The 16625-nt window shown below is 43.9% G+C and overlaps 1 protein-coding gene across 3 annotated transcripts in view; it reads right to left on the bottom strand.

Annotated features, from left to right (window-relative positions):
- Window positions 1-508: 508 nt before the first annotated feature.
- TARS3 (threonyl-tRNA synthetase 3) overlaps window positions 509-16625 on the bottom strand; it is a 46609-nt gene continuing 30492 nt past the window's right edge. Inside the window, exons 13-19 of one of the 3 annotated variants that reach the window (XM_080913846.1) lie at window positions 13647-13784; window positions 9135-9212; window positions 8940-9040; window positions 6054-6158; window positions 3657-3729; window positions 2532-2646; window positions 509-1413 (exon numbers count right to left, since the gene is read on the bottom strand). In XM_080913846.1, coding sequence (XP_080769972.1) covers window positions 1265-1413; window positions 2532-2646; window positions 3657-3729; window positions 6054-6158; window positions 8940-9040; window positions 9135-9212; window positions 13647-13784 — 759 coding nt within the window. In that variant the 3' untranslated portion in view covers window positions 509-1264. The other 2 variants (XM_080913847.1, XM_080913848.1) reach the window with 2 other exon arrangements.

The raw sequence follows: 16625 nt of genomic DNA, 5'->3' as shown, positions 1-16625 counted from the left end.
AGACGGTTGTGATGCGTTGTGACTGCCTTAGGTTTCACCACAGCCTGTTGGGGGACACTGGATTTTAGAATTCTGAGACTGGGAAAAACAAGTCTCAGACCCGGGACAAGAGCCAAATGTGTGGAATTTTCACATAGGAGTAGGGTCCAACCCCAGCCTGGCCAATAGACCAATCTCGAGGAGGGGGCGCTGCACTCAGCAACTCTGTCCTGTATACTTCAGAAAGCATGCAGGTGACATGCCTCTCCCTGTATTTTGTTCCCTGTTCCCTATTTTGCACATTTGATGAGTGGAAAAGTACACGAAATGGTGTTTGGTACACAACAATCCAGCAGTAAATGTTAGCTTTAAAAATGGCCACAATTTGTATCCTACACCATCACACTGGTTTCATATGTGACAGTAACTGAGAGATTCAAATACACTTGATTCAGCGAACAAGTGAAAGACCCCAGGAAGGCAGTGAGTCAACTCTAGATAAGCATGTAAACATGACACATACATTGCAGAGGTTCTAGGAACACCACGTGATGCAGTTTATTTAAGACTTTAGTGTTTCTAAAGATAAATAAGGAATTATGAATTAGAAGCATTAAAACTGCAACTCTTAACCCACAATGCAAATAACAGATTCCACAAAATCTCTCTGAGGCTTCACAGTCTTTTGCCACTAACACGATATTAGTACTTCTCTTAGGATTGCTGATGAAATGAAGTAACAATTCCAACTTTGGGTGTGACCTTTCAGTGTGAACTTCAGTAAAACAGCCATAGAAATACCTGAGACATGTATTAGAAAACAAGACAGCTCTCCTCCATGTTCAGGAAGAACCATGGGCTTTTATTGAAAGTCTGTTTCTGTTGTTGGGTGAGAGGTGGGTGCTGGGGAGGAGCTCAGGCCTCACACATGCAGCGTGGGTGCTCTAGTCATGAAGCTACAGCCCCTTGGCTTTCGAGAAAGAAACAAAGCATACTTTCTGGTAATTCTCACTAGTGTTCCCCTCTTTGAATGAACACCACTTTACCACTTAGGTCTCTGCAGTCTTGATATCTTGCAGATTTCTCCACCCTCCCCTATTTAGTCTAAAAACACAATGAATTAAAGTTTTGTTTATATCAAATAATCACGTTTCCTTCATAGGTTGAACTCATTCGAGCCCTACAAGTGGCCCCAGGGTTCTTAGAAATACTAATATCTTAAGTGTCAGGAAAAATATGTTTTCAGAGGTCAAAACAAGGTTATCTAGAAGCACAGCGGAAGACTTCAGAAGTCTTCCTCAGCATTTAGCATACGTGATTTCTTGAGGTTCTTCAGTTTTTCAATGACTGAAGCTATTGATATTTCTCCATGAATTTTGTTGTCTCTTGTTCGAACATTTACTGAATTATTTATCTTTTCCTTTTCACCAACCACTGTAGAAACGAAAGAGAAACAAAGATTTTTTTAAATGAGCGATTTACCTGTCCTAAGTTAACAATCCTTTGACACACACCCGAGTTTCTCCTCACTATTGCTTTCTAAATTTCAGCCTAATGAGCATTATGTTCTCCCTCAACAGTCCAGTGGCTGGGGTGGGGGGTGTCTAAGCACCACTGCCATCTGCTTCAGAGTACACTATTGTGGTTTTGGAACACAAAATGGAAGAGAGCTTTTTTTTTTTTTTTTTTAAACAGACATCTTATTCTTCCTATCCTATTTGATGACTAAAGAACTATCATGTGGCTGGATCCAAACAAGTCAACTGGAATTTTCTAGAATGTGGGGGAAAGCCTGTTCTCTCTCACACTCTGAGAAGAGGTGGGAACCTGTATCTGTGTTTCTTCCCTTATAGAAGGAAGAAACAAGTGGAATTAAAGATGTTCAAAGGGAACAGAGCAAAACAGGAAACAAAGAAAGACAAGGTCCTGGTGAGGCTGAGTTCCAGTCACTCTTTCAATAGCTTGGCTATGGATTCAACCTCTCAGATTGCCAGTCCCTCTGTACCTTCCGAGCTGAGGTTTCTACCACAACAAAAAGCCTGACTGAGACATCTCACTTCCTTTCCCAAGCCTGACCTGAGCAGCCATTAGCTGCTGACAGAATGGCCCTGGCCATGCATCCTTTTTCTTCCCATCATAGACCCTCTCTCCTTGTGGGACCTGTCCAGACCAGACCTCTGGGCATGTTGGTATGTTTCTCCTTGTTTTATTCTTAACTTTTATTTATTTTTTGAGCCAAAAATTTGGACTTTGTACCTAATTATTCATGATTCATAAAATCAAAGGGGAGCCTCTGGGTTTTGCATCAGGCTGAGGCAAAAGCAGTGCAGGTTCACTGAAGAAATAATTCTGGCGTTTGTCTCCATTTGGGCTTGAATGTTACGTGTAGCCAGTGATGCTTCACCACAGACTCCCTGTGGAACTGTGATGTCTGCCTTGTGTACCACAGCTCAACAGTCAATCTGCGATACAGAGTTACACCATATTCCTCCTTTTTATTTCCTTTGTGTAAATCCCTAAGACAAGCACTGAAAAAAACAAACTTAAATTACCAAAAATAAAATTATACTGAGCCAGCTGCGCATTCCGTATTTTCTTATTTAGTGTACAGCTGTCATCTAAGTCCACATCCGCCATGAAGCCTTCTTCGAAGCATTCCTTGGACACCTAGAAGACAGTGGGGCATTTCTGTCATTACATTGTGTTTGGAAGCGACTCCACAGCAGCCCTGACTCCCATCTCCTGGTACCAACAGCTCAGTGTAGCTCCTGCCACTTTGTTCAGAGCTGGTCAGAAAGGCCTGGAAGGGAGGGGTTATTACTGCTAAATCCAGGTTGCCAAAGCCTGTCACTGCACTCTCTTCAGATCCCTTGCTCTGGAGGGCATTCCAACAGCATGAGAAGCCACCACACAGTGAAGACCTCAGGAATGGCGCCCATGCTCAAAGGCTGCATCCCCGTGAGAGGCCATGCTGGAAACAAACAGCTAGGGGCTGTCGAGATGTCTTAACAGTTAAGAGCATGTGTGGCTCTTGCAAAGGCCCTGGGCTTGGTTCTTAGCACAAACATGGTGGCTCAAAACTGACCCTGACTCTAGTTCCAGGAGACCTGATACCTTCTTCTAAACTCGTCAGACACCAGGCATACAGACAAGGCAGGCAAAAGACTCATACATAGAAAATAAATAAGCCAGGCATGGTGGTGTACTCAGAGGAGACAGAGACAGGAGGATCTCTGTGAGTTCCAGGCCAGCTAGGGTTATATAGAGAGGCCCTGTCTTTAAAAAAAAAGCCCAAATAAATAAATATATATTTAAGATGTTTAAAAATAGAATCAGCTAAGCTGCTCCCAGACTGCTACCCTCTCCCCCTGAAAGTAAGGTAATAAGCATTTGTTATTAGATCCTGCAGCCAATAAGGTTTTTTCCCCAATAAAAACAAGTGAGAAAGAGTAAGTATGAGGTGCTTGAAAAAAATTAATTTCTCAAAAACCTTAACAGAGTTCTAATACAGACCCATAGATATAACTCATTCATTGTTCCCAACAACTGACAGAAAAGGTGGTTATCAACATGCTAGCAGGACATTATCTTAAAACACAAATGACATTTTAAGTCAATGATTACACAGAATACATGGCAAGTTAGTATGTCCTTTGGATGTCCATCCACGACCTTACCTGTAGTGCATAATTTTCACAAGCTGGACCTACAGGGATGACCATTATCTGGCGAGGAGACAGCCAGAGAGGCCTGAAAAATGTATAGAATACATATGTTTAAAGTCATTTCAAAATGACCACTTAGCTGATTAAAAGTAATCAAAGCTTTCTCAGGGTGACAGTTATGAGACAGTGGTACTAGTAAAATGGCAGGGAAGCAAATAAAACTTTATCAAGTCGAAAGGGACCGGAATAGAGAGGAAAGGAAACTTGGAACTTTGGTAGTAAAAGAGGGCAGGCATCTTACATTCTTGCACCCCTGAGCATCTATCCCAGAGAGCCTTGTTTCCACATGCAACACCTCCACACTGACATCCACGTTGGCTTTATTTGGAACAGGTGCAAACTGGAAACACACCAATTTGCTCCATCAGGTGAATAGCCAAACATGGTCGACCACACTCTGGAGTGCCAAGAGTAATCACAGTGAACCAACTACTGACAGAATAAAGATGGCTCTCAAGGGAAGTCTAGTGAGGAGAAGAAAGCCAATCTCAGAAAGCTGCACACTGCACAGCCCCATTTCTGGGACACTCTTGAAGTGACAGAATAGTGGTGGAATAGAGCGTCTGTGTCCATAAGAGGAAGCAGGAGTGGGTCTTACAGAGGACGGCACTCCAGGCCATGCCTGTGGTGATTACCACATGCTCACAAGTGGTACATTCTTATAGAACTAAATACATCACAGACAGGAGCACATGTAAAACGGGAACATCCAAACAGGGTTAGCCGCATCGGTGCCTATGTTCTGGTAGTGATGTAGAGGTACTGCACAGTTCTGCACGGTATCACCACTGGTAGAGGTGGGTGCGCTGACTGGTCTTAGGTCAACTTGACCCAAGCCAGAGTTATCTGAAAGGAGGAAACCTCAGTTGAGAATCTGCCTGTAAGGTGTTTTCCTAATTAGTGATGATAGAGGACCCAGCCCATAATGGATGGTCACATCCCTGGGCTGCTGGTCCTGGGTTCTATAAGAAAGCAGGCTGAGCAAGCCATGGGAGGAAAACTACCTAGTAAGCAGTACCCCTCCATGGCCTCTGCATCAGCTCCTGCCTCCAGGTTCCTGCTCTGTCTGAGTTCCTGTTCTGACTTCCTTCAATATGAACAGTGTAAGCAATATAAACCCTTTCCTCCTCTAGTTGCTTTGGTCATGGTTTTTCATCATAATAAAAACCCTAATGAAGACAGCCGTGATGTGGAATAGCCCAGCAAAAGGCCCTTACTTTTGAGATCTTTTTGAATATTCAGATAAAGAGGACTCAATCAGTGGTTCATGCACAGTGGCCACTAACGAATATTCATACACTCCACCACATGACTGCGCCCTCACTAGGTCCCACCCTGCGACACCTCTTCTGAGGACTCACTGCTTGTCAGCAGTGACTAGTCTGAATCCAGGGGAGCTTGGAGCAGTTGACTGCTTTGGGTCCCTTTCATTATGCAAGGCTGGTTCCAGAGGTTAGTGACTTCCTAGAAATATGGTATCTCTGGATGCTGGTTTCTTCTGTTCTACCAGCAGTGCCATGGAGCAGCTCCTTAGCAAAGAAGTGAGGGAGGGAGCCATTGTCACAGAGCCACTAACATCTGTGCTTAGAGACAGCTGCCTCACCAACACCCCTGGCTCCGCAGACACTCAAACAGCACACCCTGACAGTGATGCGCAGACCACCAACAGCTTCCTCATCAATCGCAAACTAAGAAAGCGCCCTACAGGTAGGTCTTATGGAGGCGTTCTATTAACTGAAGCGCCCTTCCTTAGGGAGCTTGGTTACGTTGATATAAAACTCGCCGGCACAATGGCTCATGGGTGTTACCAGGGCTTTTCTTCCCCAAACCTGTCTCTATTTATTTCAATCTGATTACTACTTCTACTGATCCGGTCTTGTGATCAGAATGGTACTTGTTCACGCCTGTGGGAACGTTTCCTTTCCTTGCTGGGCCTGTGCTGGGGTAGCAGCTTGTCTACCCCAGTGCTGGTGTGCTGTGTGGGTCACAGGATGTGCTTTTCTCTGTAATCAGGGATCCCCCAGGGCACAGGGATCGCCCAGGGCAATAGTCAGAGCTGAAAGGGACAGCAGTGATGTAAGACACGGAACAGTGGAATTGAATGTGTTCTTCAGACAACACTGAAACTCTGGTGGGAAAAAGTAACTTGGAAACACTGAGTTCACGCCCCTTAAAGGGCAATGGTGCAGCTTTAGGTCACTTTGCCTGGCATCTTCTGTCTCCCGATCTGGCAAACGGAACAAGATTCCTCCATTTGCTGTGTGGCTCTTTGCTAATTATGAGGCAGGGACTTAACCTGTTCAGACTGGATTTGAGGAGCCCTCCAGCACTCCCTCCCACGTGACTCACCATTTGCCCCCAAAGTTCTCTGAGAGAATGGCTATCATCCTTTCCACGGATCCCAGGATAGCGCGGTGGATGATCACAGGCCTGTTCTTATCATCCCCATCCTTACTGAAGAAAGGAAAGAGCATGGATGAGGTATCTCTCAGCGGCTGGCTATATGTTTATCTACTGACTGTGGTCAGTGTTGTCTGTCATTAGTGTTTTGTGGCATCTTTATTAGAAAGTTGGTTTTATTGGCAGCTTTACCCTAGACTTTGCTTACTGGTCCTTTTTCATTTATTTTTAAATCACGTTATCAGAGAACATTCACATACACAAAAGCAGAACACTGTACTGAGCACCATGCGCCGCCTCTCAGATCCACAAAATGTCCATTAACGGCCAGTCTTATTTTCCAAACTATTTCTGATACTTCTTTCAAATATCCTTCAGTTAAACTGACCACAGACTGCAAACTATCATGGCACGGACTTCACAGTTCACTTTTCCTCCGCCCCCACAGGAAAAAACAATGAAGCAGTTGTGCCTGCCAACTTCACTGAAGCAACACACACCAAAATCTGCACGCACTCTCAGAAGGTACAGCTCAGTTTATTCAGCATGTACCATGACACGATCTCAAAATGGTATCAGTTACCGACTTCTGAAACACACTCAAAACCAATAGAGAGGTCCTCTCTTAATCCAATTCATGTGTGTTAAAACCGGACACTGTTGTGGCTAGAAGTTCCTGCTGATAAACGCTGCACTCAGGCAGAAGTCTGTGCAGATCCCAGAGATCCTGGCAGTGGGGGAAGGAAGGGGACACTGGGAAGCATCCTGAACTTATTCCTGTGTGAACTTATGCAGATGTCACCTACTGCACGGGGAGAGCAGTATGAGACATTCCTAAATGCTGTTTTACGTGGGAAATGAAAGAGAAATACGATGCCATCTTCGCAGGCCTCTATGCATCTATAATTTTCTGTCTTATCTTTTATTTTAATCAGCTAGCAACATAAAATTATGCTTATATGCTTACACTATCCAACAAACCTTAGAATGATCACCACATTTCCCTTCAAATAACCCCAGCAGATTATAGACTTCATAGGTAGATTTGAAGATAGTAACTTTGCCATGTTGATTCTTTCTGTTCCAAACCTTTCACTTACATAACTGCTTTACCTTTGATAAGATCTTAGGATGTAAACACCACAGTCTATTTCTTAAGTTCACTCCTTGGCTACTCTGCGCTGCACCACTGCTTCTGACATGCTTTGCCTTGTCTTTCCCAGCAGGTGACTGCTGACATGCAGGAGGCACACTGGGTATTCCACGCTCCAGTCAATGCCAGATCCCCTACTTTTTTCCTAGCTCTGAGTTCTGTCCTTTCGAGTTATAGAATTTTTCGACATGAGAGCGTCCCTTAGGTCCCTAACTAGCAGCCTTCTGAGAGAATTCTGGGCAGCAGCAAAACATTTCCACCTCCTTCCTGCCTCTGCTGAGATGCCTCTGTCCTTTGCTGGTGAATACTCCTTGTCATAATTAGGACACTTATCTGTGTCTCTTCACAGGAGTGGATGCTGGTTGAGCTGTGCCTGATGCCCTTCCTCCGGGCTGTGTGCAATGGGTCCCACACAAGCCTCTCTTACTCTCTTAAGATGCTTCACTCTCTTGCTCTCCAGGCCTCAAAATCATATCAGCTCCTTCTCCAACATACACCCCCCAAACCCCCATGTGGTTTGTCTCCCTGGCACCACCGGGTTCCAACCATCACCATCTCTGAGCTGTGTATGGACCAGCTCTCCTACGCTCCACCCTCCATCCACACACTGCTAGGATGGACGGCTTGCATGGATAATTTAGTTCCTTCCACTCGCACTGAGTGAGAAGTGATTGTTTATTATCATAACCCTGACAGGAAATATCCTATGACAATTTCCGGATTTGAAACATGACAATAACTTTTTCTCTGATAGGAAAACTTATAGTTGTTTGAGGATTCAATGGAAATTCTACCAATTATCTGAAAGAGAAACAACTCCAAATTTATACTGTCTTTTCCAGGAATCAGAACAAAAAGGAACACGTCCCTACTTGTTTTAAAATACTAACATTCTTAGATACTGAGACCTAGTAAAGATGGTGCAAGAAAACAAAACTACAGGCCAATTTCCAATATGGATATGTATTCAAAAACTCTCAACAAACTAATGGCAGATCAAGGCCCAAGTGGATTTTACCCTAGCAGTGCAAGGCTAGTTCAATATTCTAAATAAACACCATCCACCACACTAATAAGCTAAAGAAAAAACATAATATTTGATAAAACAGTGTGGACACTAGAAATATTGGGACACATTTTTTTCCCTTTTGTAGTAGTAGGAGGGGTTAGTGAAGGCCTGGTAAAGGCTAAGCAAACACTCTATCACTAAGCTCCGCCCCCAGCCCAAGAGGGGCAGGTGGGAAGTTCTAGCTAGTAGGAAGTGATTAGGCCAAGAGGGTACCCCGGAGGAGAGTGCTGTGGTTCTCACACAATTAGGCTAGCTCTCAAGAGAACAGGTCACCATGGAGCTGGGCTGCCTCCTGCACTCACTGCTTTATTTCCTTTCCCATGTCTCTGCCCTGCTGAGAAGCAGCAGGAGACCTGTGGCAGATGCCAGGGGGCCATGAGCTGCTGTAATTATGGCCCAATAAATGCCATTCGTTTATTGAGCACCCAGCCTTAACTTAAGGCTTAACTTCAGCCTTTTGATCTAGCCACATAAATGGATGAAGAAAAGCCCTGGATTTACACGTAAGTAAACAAATGTATGCTGCATAACATAGACGCCAGAACTCACTAGTACTTACATTTGTATTGCCCGTGATCTCATGACAAATAATGAAGATATTAGAATCACTCACCTAACATATGTGAGGTTAAACCTAATGGGCAGTTGGAAGTCCAGCTGAATTGTAGCACACTGGTGGTATCTGCCAATAGCATCTTTGATTTTTATATCGATCTATAAATTAAGTAATGCTTGCTTAGAGACAGTTTTCATTTTTAAATACCCCCTCCTTCCCTGTACCCCCCCCCTCAGCATATGCTCTACTTACTTTAGGGCCATAGAATGCTCCATCTCCTGGGTTTACTTTCCATGGTTTTCCAAATTCCATCAAGCTATTCTGCAGTTGCTGGTTTAAAAGAGAGCTCATTAAAACCCTTCCACTTGATCACATCTTCTCTCCCTCTATTGACACACAGCTCCTAAGTATCTATACATCTCCGGCATATTCTACGTCCCTTCAGCACATACTCATCAACACTGGGGAAAATGTTTTTCCCGCTTTCTCAGTTGCCCCAGGAGACTCTAGAAAAGCCTTTCTGCCAGGCAGGTCCTCTCAGTCCTACACACCAACAGCAGTTGTCTCTTAGTTTGTTTCTCTGTTGCTGTGGTCAAACCATGACCAAGACCAACTCAGGGCAGGAAACAATGTATCTCATCTTACAACTCCCGAGTCCCAGTCTATCCCTGAGTGAAGTGAGGGCAGAAAAAGGAGGTCGGAACTGAAGCAGTGGCCATCCAAGAGCTCCACTAGCTGCCTCAATCCCAGGTTCATATCCAGCTACTTTTCTTCTACCTTCCAGGACCTCTGGCCCAGAGGTGACACCACTGTCAGTGACATCAGTGAGCAATCAAGAAAAGTCACACAGACATGAGACCTGCCCACAGGCCGATCTGATGGATGTGATTCCTTAATAGAGATAGATGCTCTCTTCCAAAATATGTCTAGGGTTGTAACAACCTGGGAAACCCAAACCAGAGCAAAGTCTCCCAGTGATGTATCTGAAACCTCTTTCTCCTTATAGGTGGGGCGTCCACACGTGGAGAGATGTGACAGCCTTGATCCTGCTTTGCCATTCTCACTGTATGACACTGCATTACTTTGTGTGTCTTTGAGTTCTGCTTCAAGTGGGGCAGGGCAGGGCAACTCTTATGAGTTACTGGGGTATAGGGATAGGAACCTCACTTTGGTTTTCAGCCTAAGCCAGGTCAGGCTTTGAATGTAGCCTATGGTGGAGATGCTTAGCACTTACTTCTAGTGAGTGGGTGTTCAGATCAGTACTGATGGAGGAAGCCTTGGACCATCTTTTTTTGACAGCAATGAGACAAAATATGTCAAAAATCCATCCAGGTTCCTGTTATAACACCAATATTCTGTATTGGAGTGCAGGAGGGCTTTGATACTTAGTGATACAAGTTGGTCTTTGGGAAGTCGAGGCAACAATGGTACCTTTGAGCTTCAGCTGGAATAACCAAGGAACTGACTCCTGGCCCAGAGTCCCAGTTAGGGTGTGCTCTTGACAGAGAGAATGTCATTCCTGAGATGCCAGCAACATCCCTAGTGGACCTAACTCTGCAGGAGCTGCCCCCCTCTCTTAGAACCAAGAAAAGTCACCTGCATAGAGGTGCATCAGAGGCTTGGGAGGTCCCTCCTATCCGTATAGTTTCTGAAAGAGCAAAGGATACAGGACAGAGAAACTGAGACCCTGTGACACCTGTGAGGTCCTGGAGCACCCAAAACATTGAAATGCCAAAGATAGGACAAGATTTGGAGAAGAATATGAAGCAGAGGAGACCAATGTTTGTCAGGCCTCTGAGGACACAGGATGAGGCAGTGCAATAGGAGCGGAGGTAGAGACAGGCTGAAGAAAGCGTTGGGGCTTTTAAGCCATCTTGAGACTTGTAAAGAAGACAATGACAACAGTAAAAACAGCACCCTCAAGTGTTCACTTCACTGACTCCCAGAGGATCACAGGCACCCACTGTAGGAGAAAGTCCCCAGAATAGTGGAAGGTCTATCCTGTGCCATATTCCTGAGAGACCGGCTACCAAACTTTCGCCACATTAATCAAAAAGGGCAAAAATGTCAAGACTTCCAGCCCATTATCCCCATGCCAAGCCCATCTCTCCTTCAGTCCTTGTTAGGGGTGTTGCTATGTATTCAGATTCTCAGTACTGGTCCCCAAGATCTGCTGCAGACAAACACACTCTCATGTACATCATATGATGAATAACCTTTGCTCATTGATCTTCTCTGACTGGTAAAATAAGTAAGAGTGGCTACAGCCAATTCCTGGGGAGAATAGAGACAGGCAGGGTTTAAGTTACTGGACTGGGGGTCCCAGGTAGGGACCATGAGTGAGGGAGAGACAGAGAGAGGGAGATAGAGACACACAAAGAGACAAACAGAGACACATACACACACACACACACACACACACACACACACAGAGAGAGAGAGAGAGAGAGAGAGGGAGGGAGGAAGGGAAGGAGAGATAAAATGGAGAAGAGGAGGTCTCTACTTGGAGGAAAGGACCAGAAGAAGCACATGGCCAAGAGAAGTGCACACTAAGGACAGACTGATGGAAACTCAAACAGAAAGTAATTGGGGAACGCAGCTGGGAACTAGCCAGGTTAGTGTATAGAAAAATAGATTAGGAATAACCAGACAGCAAGTGTGCTAAAGCAGATTAAATAAATCAATAGGACTCAGTCTCCATTATTGGGGGGCTTGTTGTATTAAGGACTAATAGGGTTAATTATAAATATGTGTATATGTATACACACATATAATATATTTATAAATATAATTTATAATTTATAGATATATAATATAAATTAGGAAGGAATTACAGAGACAAAGTGTGGAGCAGAGACTGAAGGAAAGACCATCCAGAGACTGCCCACCTGGGAATCCTTCTCATATGCAGTCACCAAACCCAGACACTATTGTGGTTGCCGACTAGTGCTTGCTGATAGGAGCTTGATATAGCTGTCTCCTGAGAGGCTCTAACAGAGTCTGACAAATACAGAGGTAGATGCTCACAGCCAACCATTGGACTGAGCACAGGGATCCCAATGGAAGAGTTAGGGGAAGGACTGAAGGAGCTGAAGGGGTTTGCAATCCCATAGGAAGAACAACAATATCAATCAACCAGACACCCCCCCCCCACCCAGGACTAAATGGCCAACCAAAGAGGATACATGGAGGGGGCCCATGGCTCCAGCCACATATATAGCAGAGGAGAGGCCCTTGGCTCTGTGAAGGCTTGATGACCCAGTGTAGGGGAATGCCAGGGAAGAGAGGAGTGAGTGGGTTGGCAGGTGGGTTGGGAAGCAACCTCATAGAAGGGGAGGGGGGATGGGATGGGGGTTCTGGGGGAGAAACTGGGAAAGAAGATAACATTTAAAATGTAAATTTAAAATCCAATTTAAAAAAATGCAAAAAAAAGGAAAAACCATCCAAAGAAATCTTGATGTATAAATTCTCATCAATGCTTTTTTAAAGTGAGTGGATGGATCTTCTAAGAAGCTCCTAGGACCAGCAGTGATTTTAGCTCTAAGTTTTATTTCTATTGGGCCCAAATGTTTTTATTGTGTATATGTATATATATATATATATATATGTATGTATGTATGTATGTATGTATGTATGTATATGTATGTATGTATGTATGTATATGTATGTATATATACATATATATGTGTATATATATGTATGTATGTATGTATGTATTTTTATCTGCCATCATGCACACAGGCAGGCATAGGTCAAAGAGAATGTCACTTTAGAGCTGGAGTTACAGGCAGTCATCAGTCAATCAGCATGGCCTATGAATTGAGTCCCGATTCTCTGCAGGAGCACCTAGCACCCCTAACCTTTCGCCATCTCTCCAGTCCAGACACGAATCTGCTGAAAGAGATCGCTAAGGTAGGAAGCCAGCTGGTTAATGTAAATGCAGCTGCATAGTATTTAACGTGTCATTTCTCAGAATGGATCTCATTAAAGAAAATAGAGAACCACTTAATTTATGGTGGAGAAAAGATACTGTGCACATTGGTATATTTATAAATGTTATAAAATATGTAATATATAATTATATCATATATTTTACACACATATCTATAGATATAAAATTAAGGACAAGTCCCCATAGCCCACCCAGTTCTAAGTGACCGAGAGAAAACGATGGTGACATCACCTCAGACATGAGGACAACTGCACATGTGCATTAGCTGGCACTATGCCACCATTATCTCATATACATGAATTCATTTACGTTCCCCACAGCCTTATGTGGAAGGTGTTATCACCTGAGTGCAGGCACCATGGTCACATCTCATGAGAGATGACATGCGTTAGCAGGGAGAATGGCTAAGTCAGACTTGGCACCCTCTTTTTCTTTCTTTTTTTTCCCTTCTTTCTACTTCCATGTGACTATTAGGTAAACTGAGTCAGCACCCTTCCTGGGAGAGGAGACCTCAGGTAACTTTGATTCCCCAGTCAGTAGACAGGGAAGGAGAGTGGTGAGTGCACAGGGCGGGGTGTGTATTAGGAGACCCTACTCCAGCTCCAGCCCGGCCTGTGTCTCTGCACCTCTGCCCGGCATTCATCTCCTCAGAGCACAAGGAGATGTTCTTCACACGGTGCCCCGTCCCATTCTCCTGCCTCCGGTGTGGCACAGATGGTCACCATTGTGGTGAGAGCTGCTAGCTACATTCCACGGTCTTCTTTCCCACCCCCTGCCTCCCCAGGTTAAACCCCCAGAAGTGCACCTCTTACCCTTTCAGCTTCAGCCCATATCTCGATCTCTCCGAGGAAGTGCTCAGGTCTCGTTGACAGGTTTAATTGAAAGGAGAAGCCAAATGTTGAGTAAACAGACTGTAAAAAGTGCAAGCACCCCTTTATTTCTTCTTCAATCTGAAATTGAAGGCAAAACACTCAAATGGAAAAGCAATGTAAGTTCATCTATGGCATTTATAACTGTAAATTATTTATGTCAAATAGTTATTAAAAGTAACTTCAAAAGCTTAAAAAAATTTTATGTGCATATGTTTGCCAGTATGTATCTGCACCACACGATACCCAGTGTTGCAGAGGCCAGAAGAGGGTATCAGGTTCCTTAGAAATAGAACTACAGATACTCATGAGTTATGATGTAAGTGCTAGGAGCTGAACCTGGGTCCTTTGCAAGAACACAAGAACAGCAGTGTTCTTATCCAATGTGCCATCTTTCCAGCCCCATAGAGTCTGATTTTAATACTAGACAGTTGGCACCTTCTATTGCTAACACTGACTACAATTACTTTTCGACTTAGACATAGGCATGTCAGTATACCTTTTCTGTCACTCCTGAAGGATATTTGCTCTAGACTGGGAATTTTGGGTCAACAGTGCTTTCTTTTGGTCCTTGAAAAAGGCTGGACTGCATTTTATTTCTCCTCTGAAACAACTATTTCCTCCTCTCTGCCTTCCATTTTCTGTTCTCTTCCCCCCCCCCCCCATGTTAAACTCACATCTTAGCATAGACTTCTCTGGGTGTGTCCTGCCTTCCATTTTCTATTCTCTTCCCCCCCATGTTAAACTCACATCTTAGCATAGACTTCTCTGGGTGTGTCCTGTCTTCCATTTTCTGTTCTCCCCCCCCATGTTAAACTCACATCTTAGCATAGACTTCTCTGGGTGTGTCCTGTCTTCCATTTTCTGTTCTCCCCCCCCCCCATGTTAAACTCACATCTTAGCATAGACTTCTCTGGGTGTGTCCTGTCTTCCATTTTCTGTTCTCCCCCCCCCCCATGTTAAACTCACATATTAGCATAGACTTCTCTGGGTGTGTCCTGTCTTCCATTTTCTGTTCTCCACCCCCCCCATGTTAAACTCACATATTAGCATAGACTTCTCTGGGTGTGTCTTGTCTTCCATTTTCTGTTCTCCCCCCCCCAAGTTAAACTCACATCTTAGCATAGACTTCTCTGGGTGTGTCCTGTCTGGACCTCACTTGGCTTCCTGACTGGTGGTTTGTATCTTGTAATGGATTTGACAAATTCTTGGCCACCATGTAACACCTCCTTCCATGTCCCTGCAGGGGATGAGCAGTGGAGGTCAGGTGGAGGTCAGTGATGGCTAGTCCCTCCCCAGGATCATTTCCTCCCCTTCAGATTCTATTTCTATTTTTGTATCTATACGTCGTCCTGTCTTCTCTGTTCTACTCATAAACCCAATTACTGAGCTTTTATTTTGGTTTTTGATTACACATTTCAAAATTCTTTTTCTACTTAGTTTTCCACTATAATCATTATTTCTTCCTTGAGATTTTTTCCTTTTCTGAGTCTTGGAATGGTTTTCATTGGTTTGAAATGGTTTTGTAACTGTTCCCAAAAGCATTCTTATGATGACTGCCTTAGCATCTTTGTCATGGAGCTGGAGAGATGACTCAAACTGGATTCCCAGAACACACATCAGGGAAGCTCACAACTGCTTATAACTGTCAGATTCCTTCTACTGCCCCCCTACACACACACACACACACACACACACACACACACGAAACAAAAATAAATCTTGAAAACCTTCGTCAGATAATGCTAAAATGGCAGTCTTCTCAGTGTTGCTGTTCAAGGGTTATCCTTTTCTTTCTAGACAAGATTCTAGAGTTGTTGGAACAATGAAAGGTTTTTAGTTTCTGACTCCTGGGCATTTAGGGTAAGATTTGGGATCAGAAAATTGCTTTGGCTAATTTCTCTAACTCTGCTCCAGCCTGGTCACTCCCAGGCAGGGGTGGAGCTTCTTCTTCAGGACCCCGGATGAATGGGCTCATCTCTGCACTCACTGGCTTGGTAGCTCTGGCTCTTCTCAGCAGCACTGGGCAAATAAAACCTTCCCATTCTTTCTTTCTAATCTGGGTGTTTGCTTATTTCTCTCCGGCTTATTTCAAGAAGAGACTTTCCAGTATAATAATTACTGACTGGAGCAATGAGAAGTGGTATCCTTACCTTGCTCCTGTGTAGGGTTTTCAGAAGTGCCTGTCACTAGGTTGAGGAAGTTCTCTGCCTTCTTAAAGTTTTCAATGAGAAATCAATATTAAGGTTTTTCCTGATGCCTTTTCAGCCTCTGCCAATACAGTAACCATCAAGACATGCCTTCTTTCTTTTTTAAGAAGGGCGTTTTATTTTTATGTATATGAGTGTTTTGCCTGCATGAATGTCTGTACCTCATGTGCATCAGCATCTATAGAAGCTATAAGAGAGCGTCGGGTCCTCTGGGACTGGAGTGACAGATGGCTGTGAAGCTCCATGTGGATTCTGAGGACCAAACCTGTGTTCTCAGCTTGAACAAGAACAACAAATACTCTTGCCCACCATGCCATTGACACCAAGACAGGTTTTCTTCTTCCACTGGATAATATGGCAAATCACACTGGTTCATTTTGTAGTATTAAACCTATATCTACTATTATATATCTTCCATTTATGAGACACAACTGAGCTAGTAAGGATGCATTGGCCTTTGTGTGCTATATCTTGATTATCTTTCTAGACATGTCTTTGTTATATTTTGTTTCAGAGCCCTGAAAGTCTCTAGGAGGAGTTGGTAGTAACTTCTTCCTCTTCAGTTTTTAAGATCCTGTCTAGAATTTCTTATGGTGTTTGCAAAATCAACATTGGACTGGAATTTTCTTGTAGGGAGGTTTTAGTTATCAGTTAATTTCTGAGGTGGTCACAAGACTGCTACTTAAAGAAAAACTGGTGTTTGCATTTTTCA

This window comes from Micromys minutus (genome assembly GCF_963924665.1).
Source record: "Micromys minutus genome assembly, chromosome: 3".
NCBI classification, from domain to species: domain Eukaryota; kingdom Metazoa; phylum Chordata; class Mammalia; order Rodentia; family Muridae; genus Micromys; species Micromys minutus.
The sequence above is the reverse complement of the archived record's forward strand: the minus strand, read 5'-3'. Positions and strand labels throughout refer to the sequence as shown.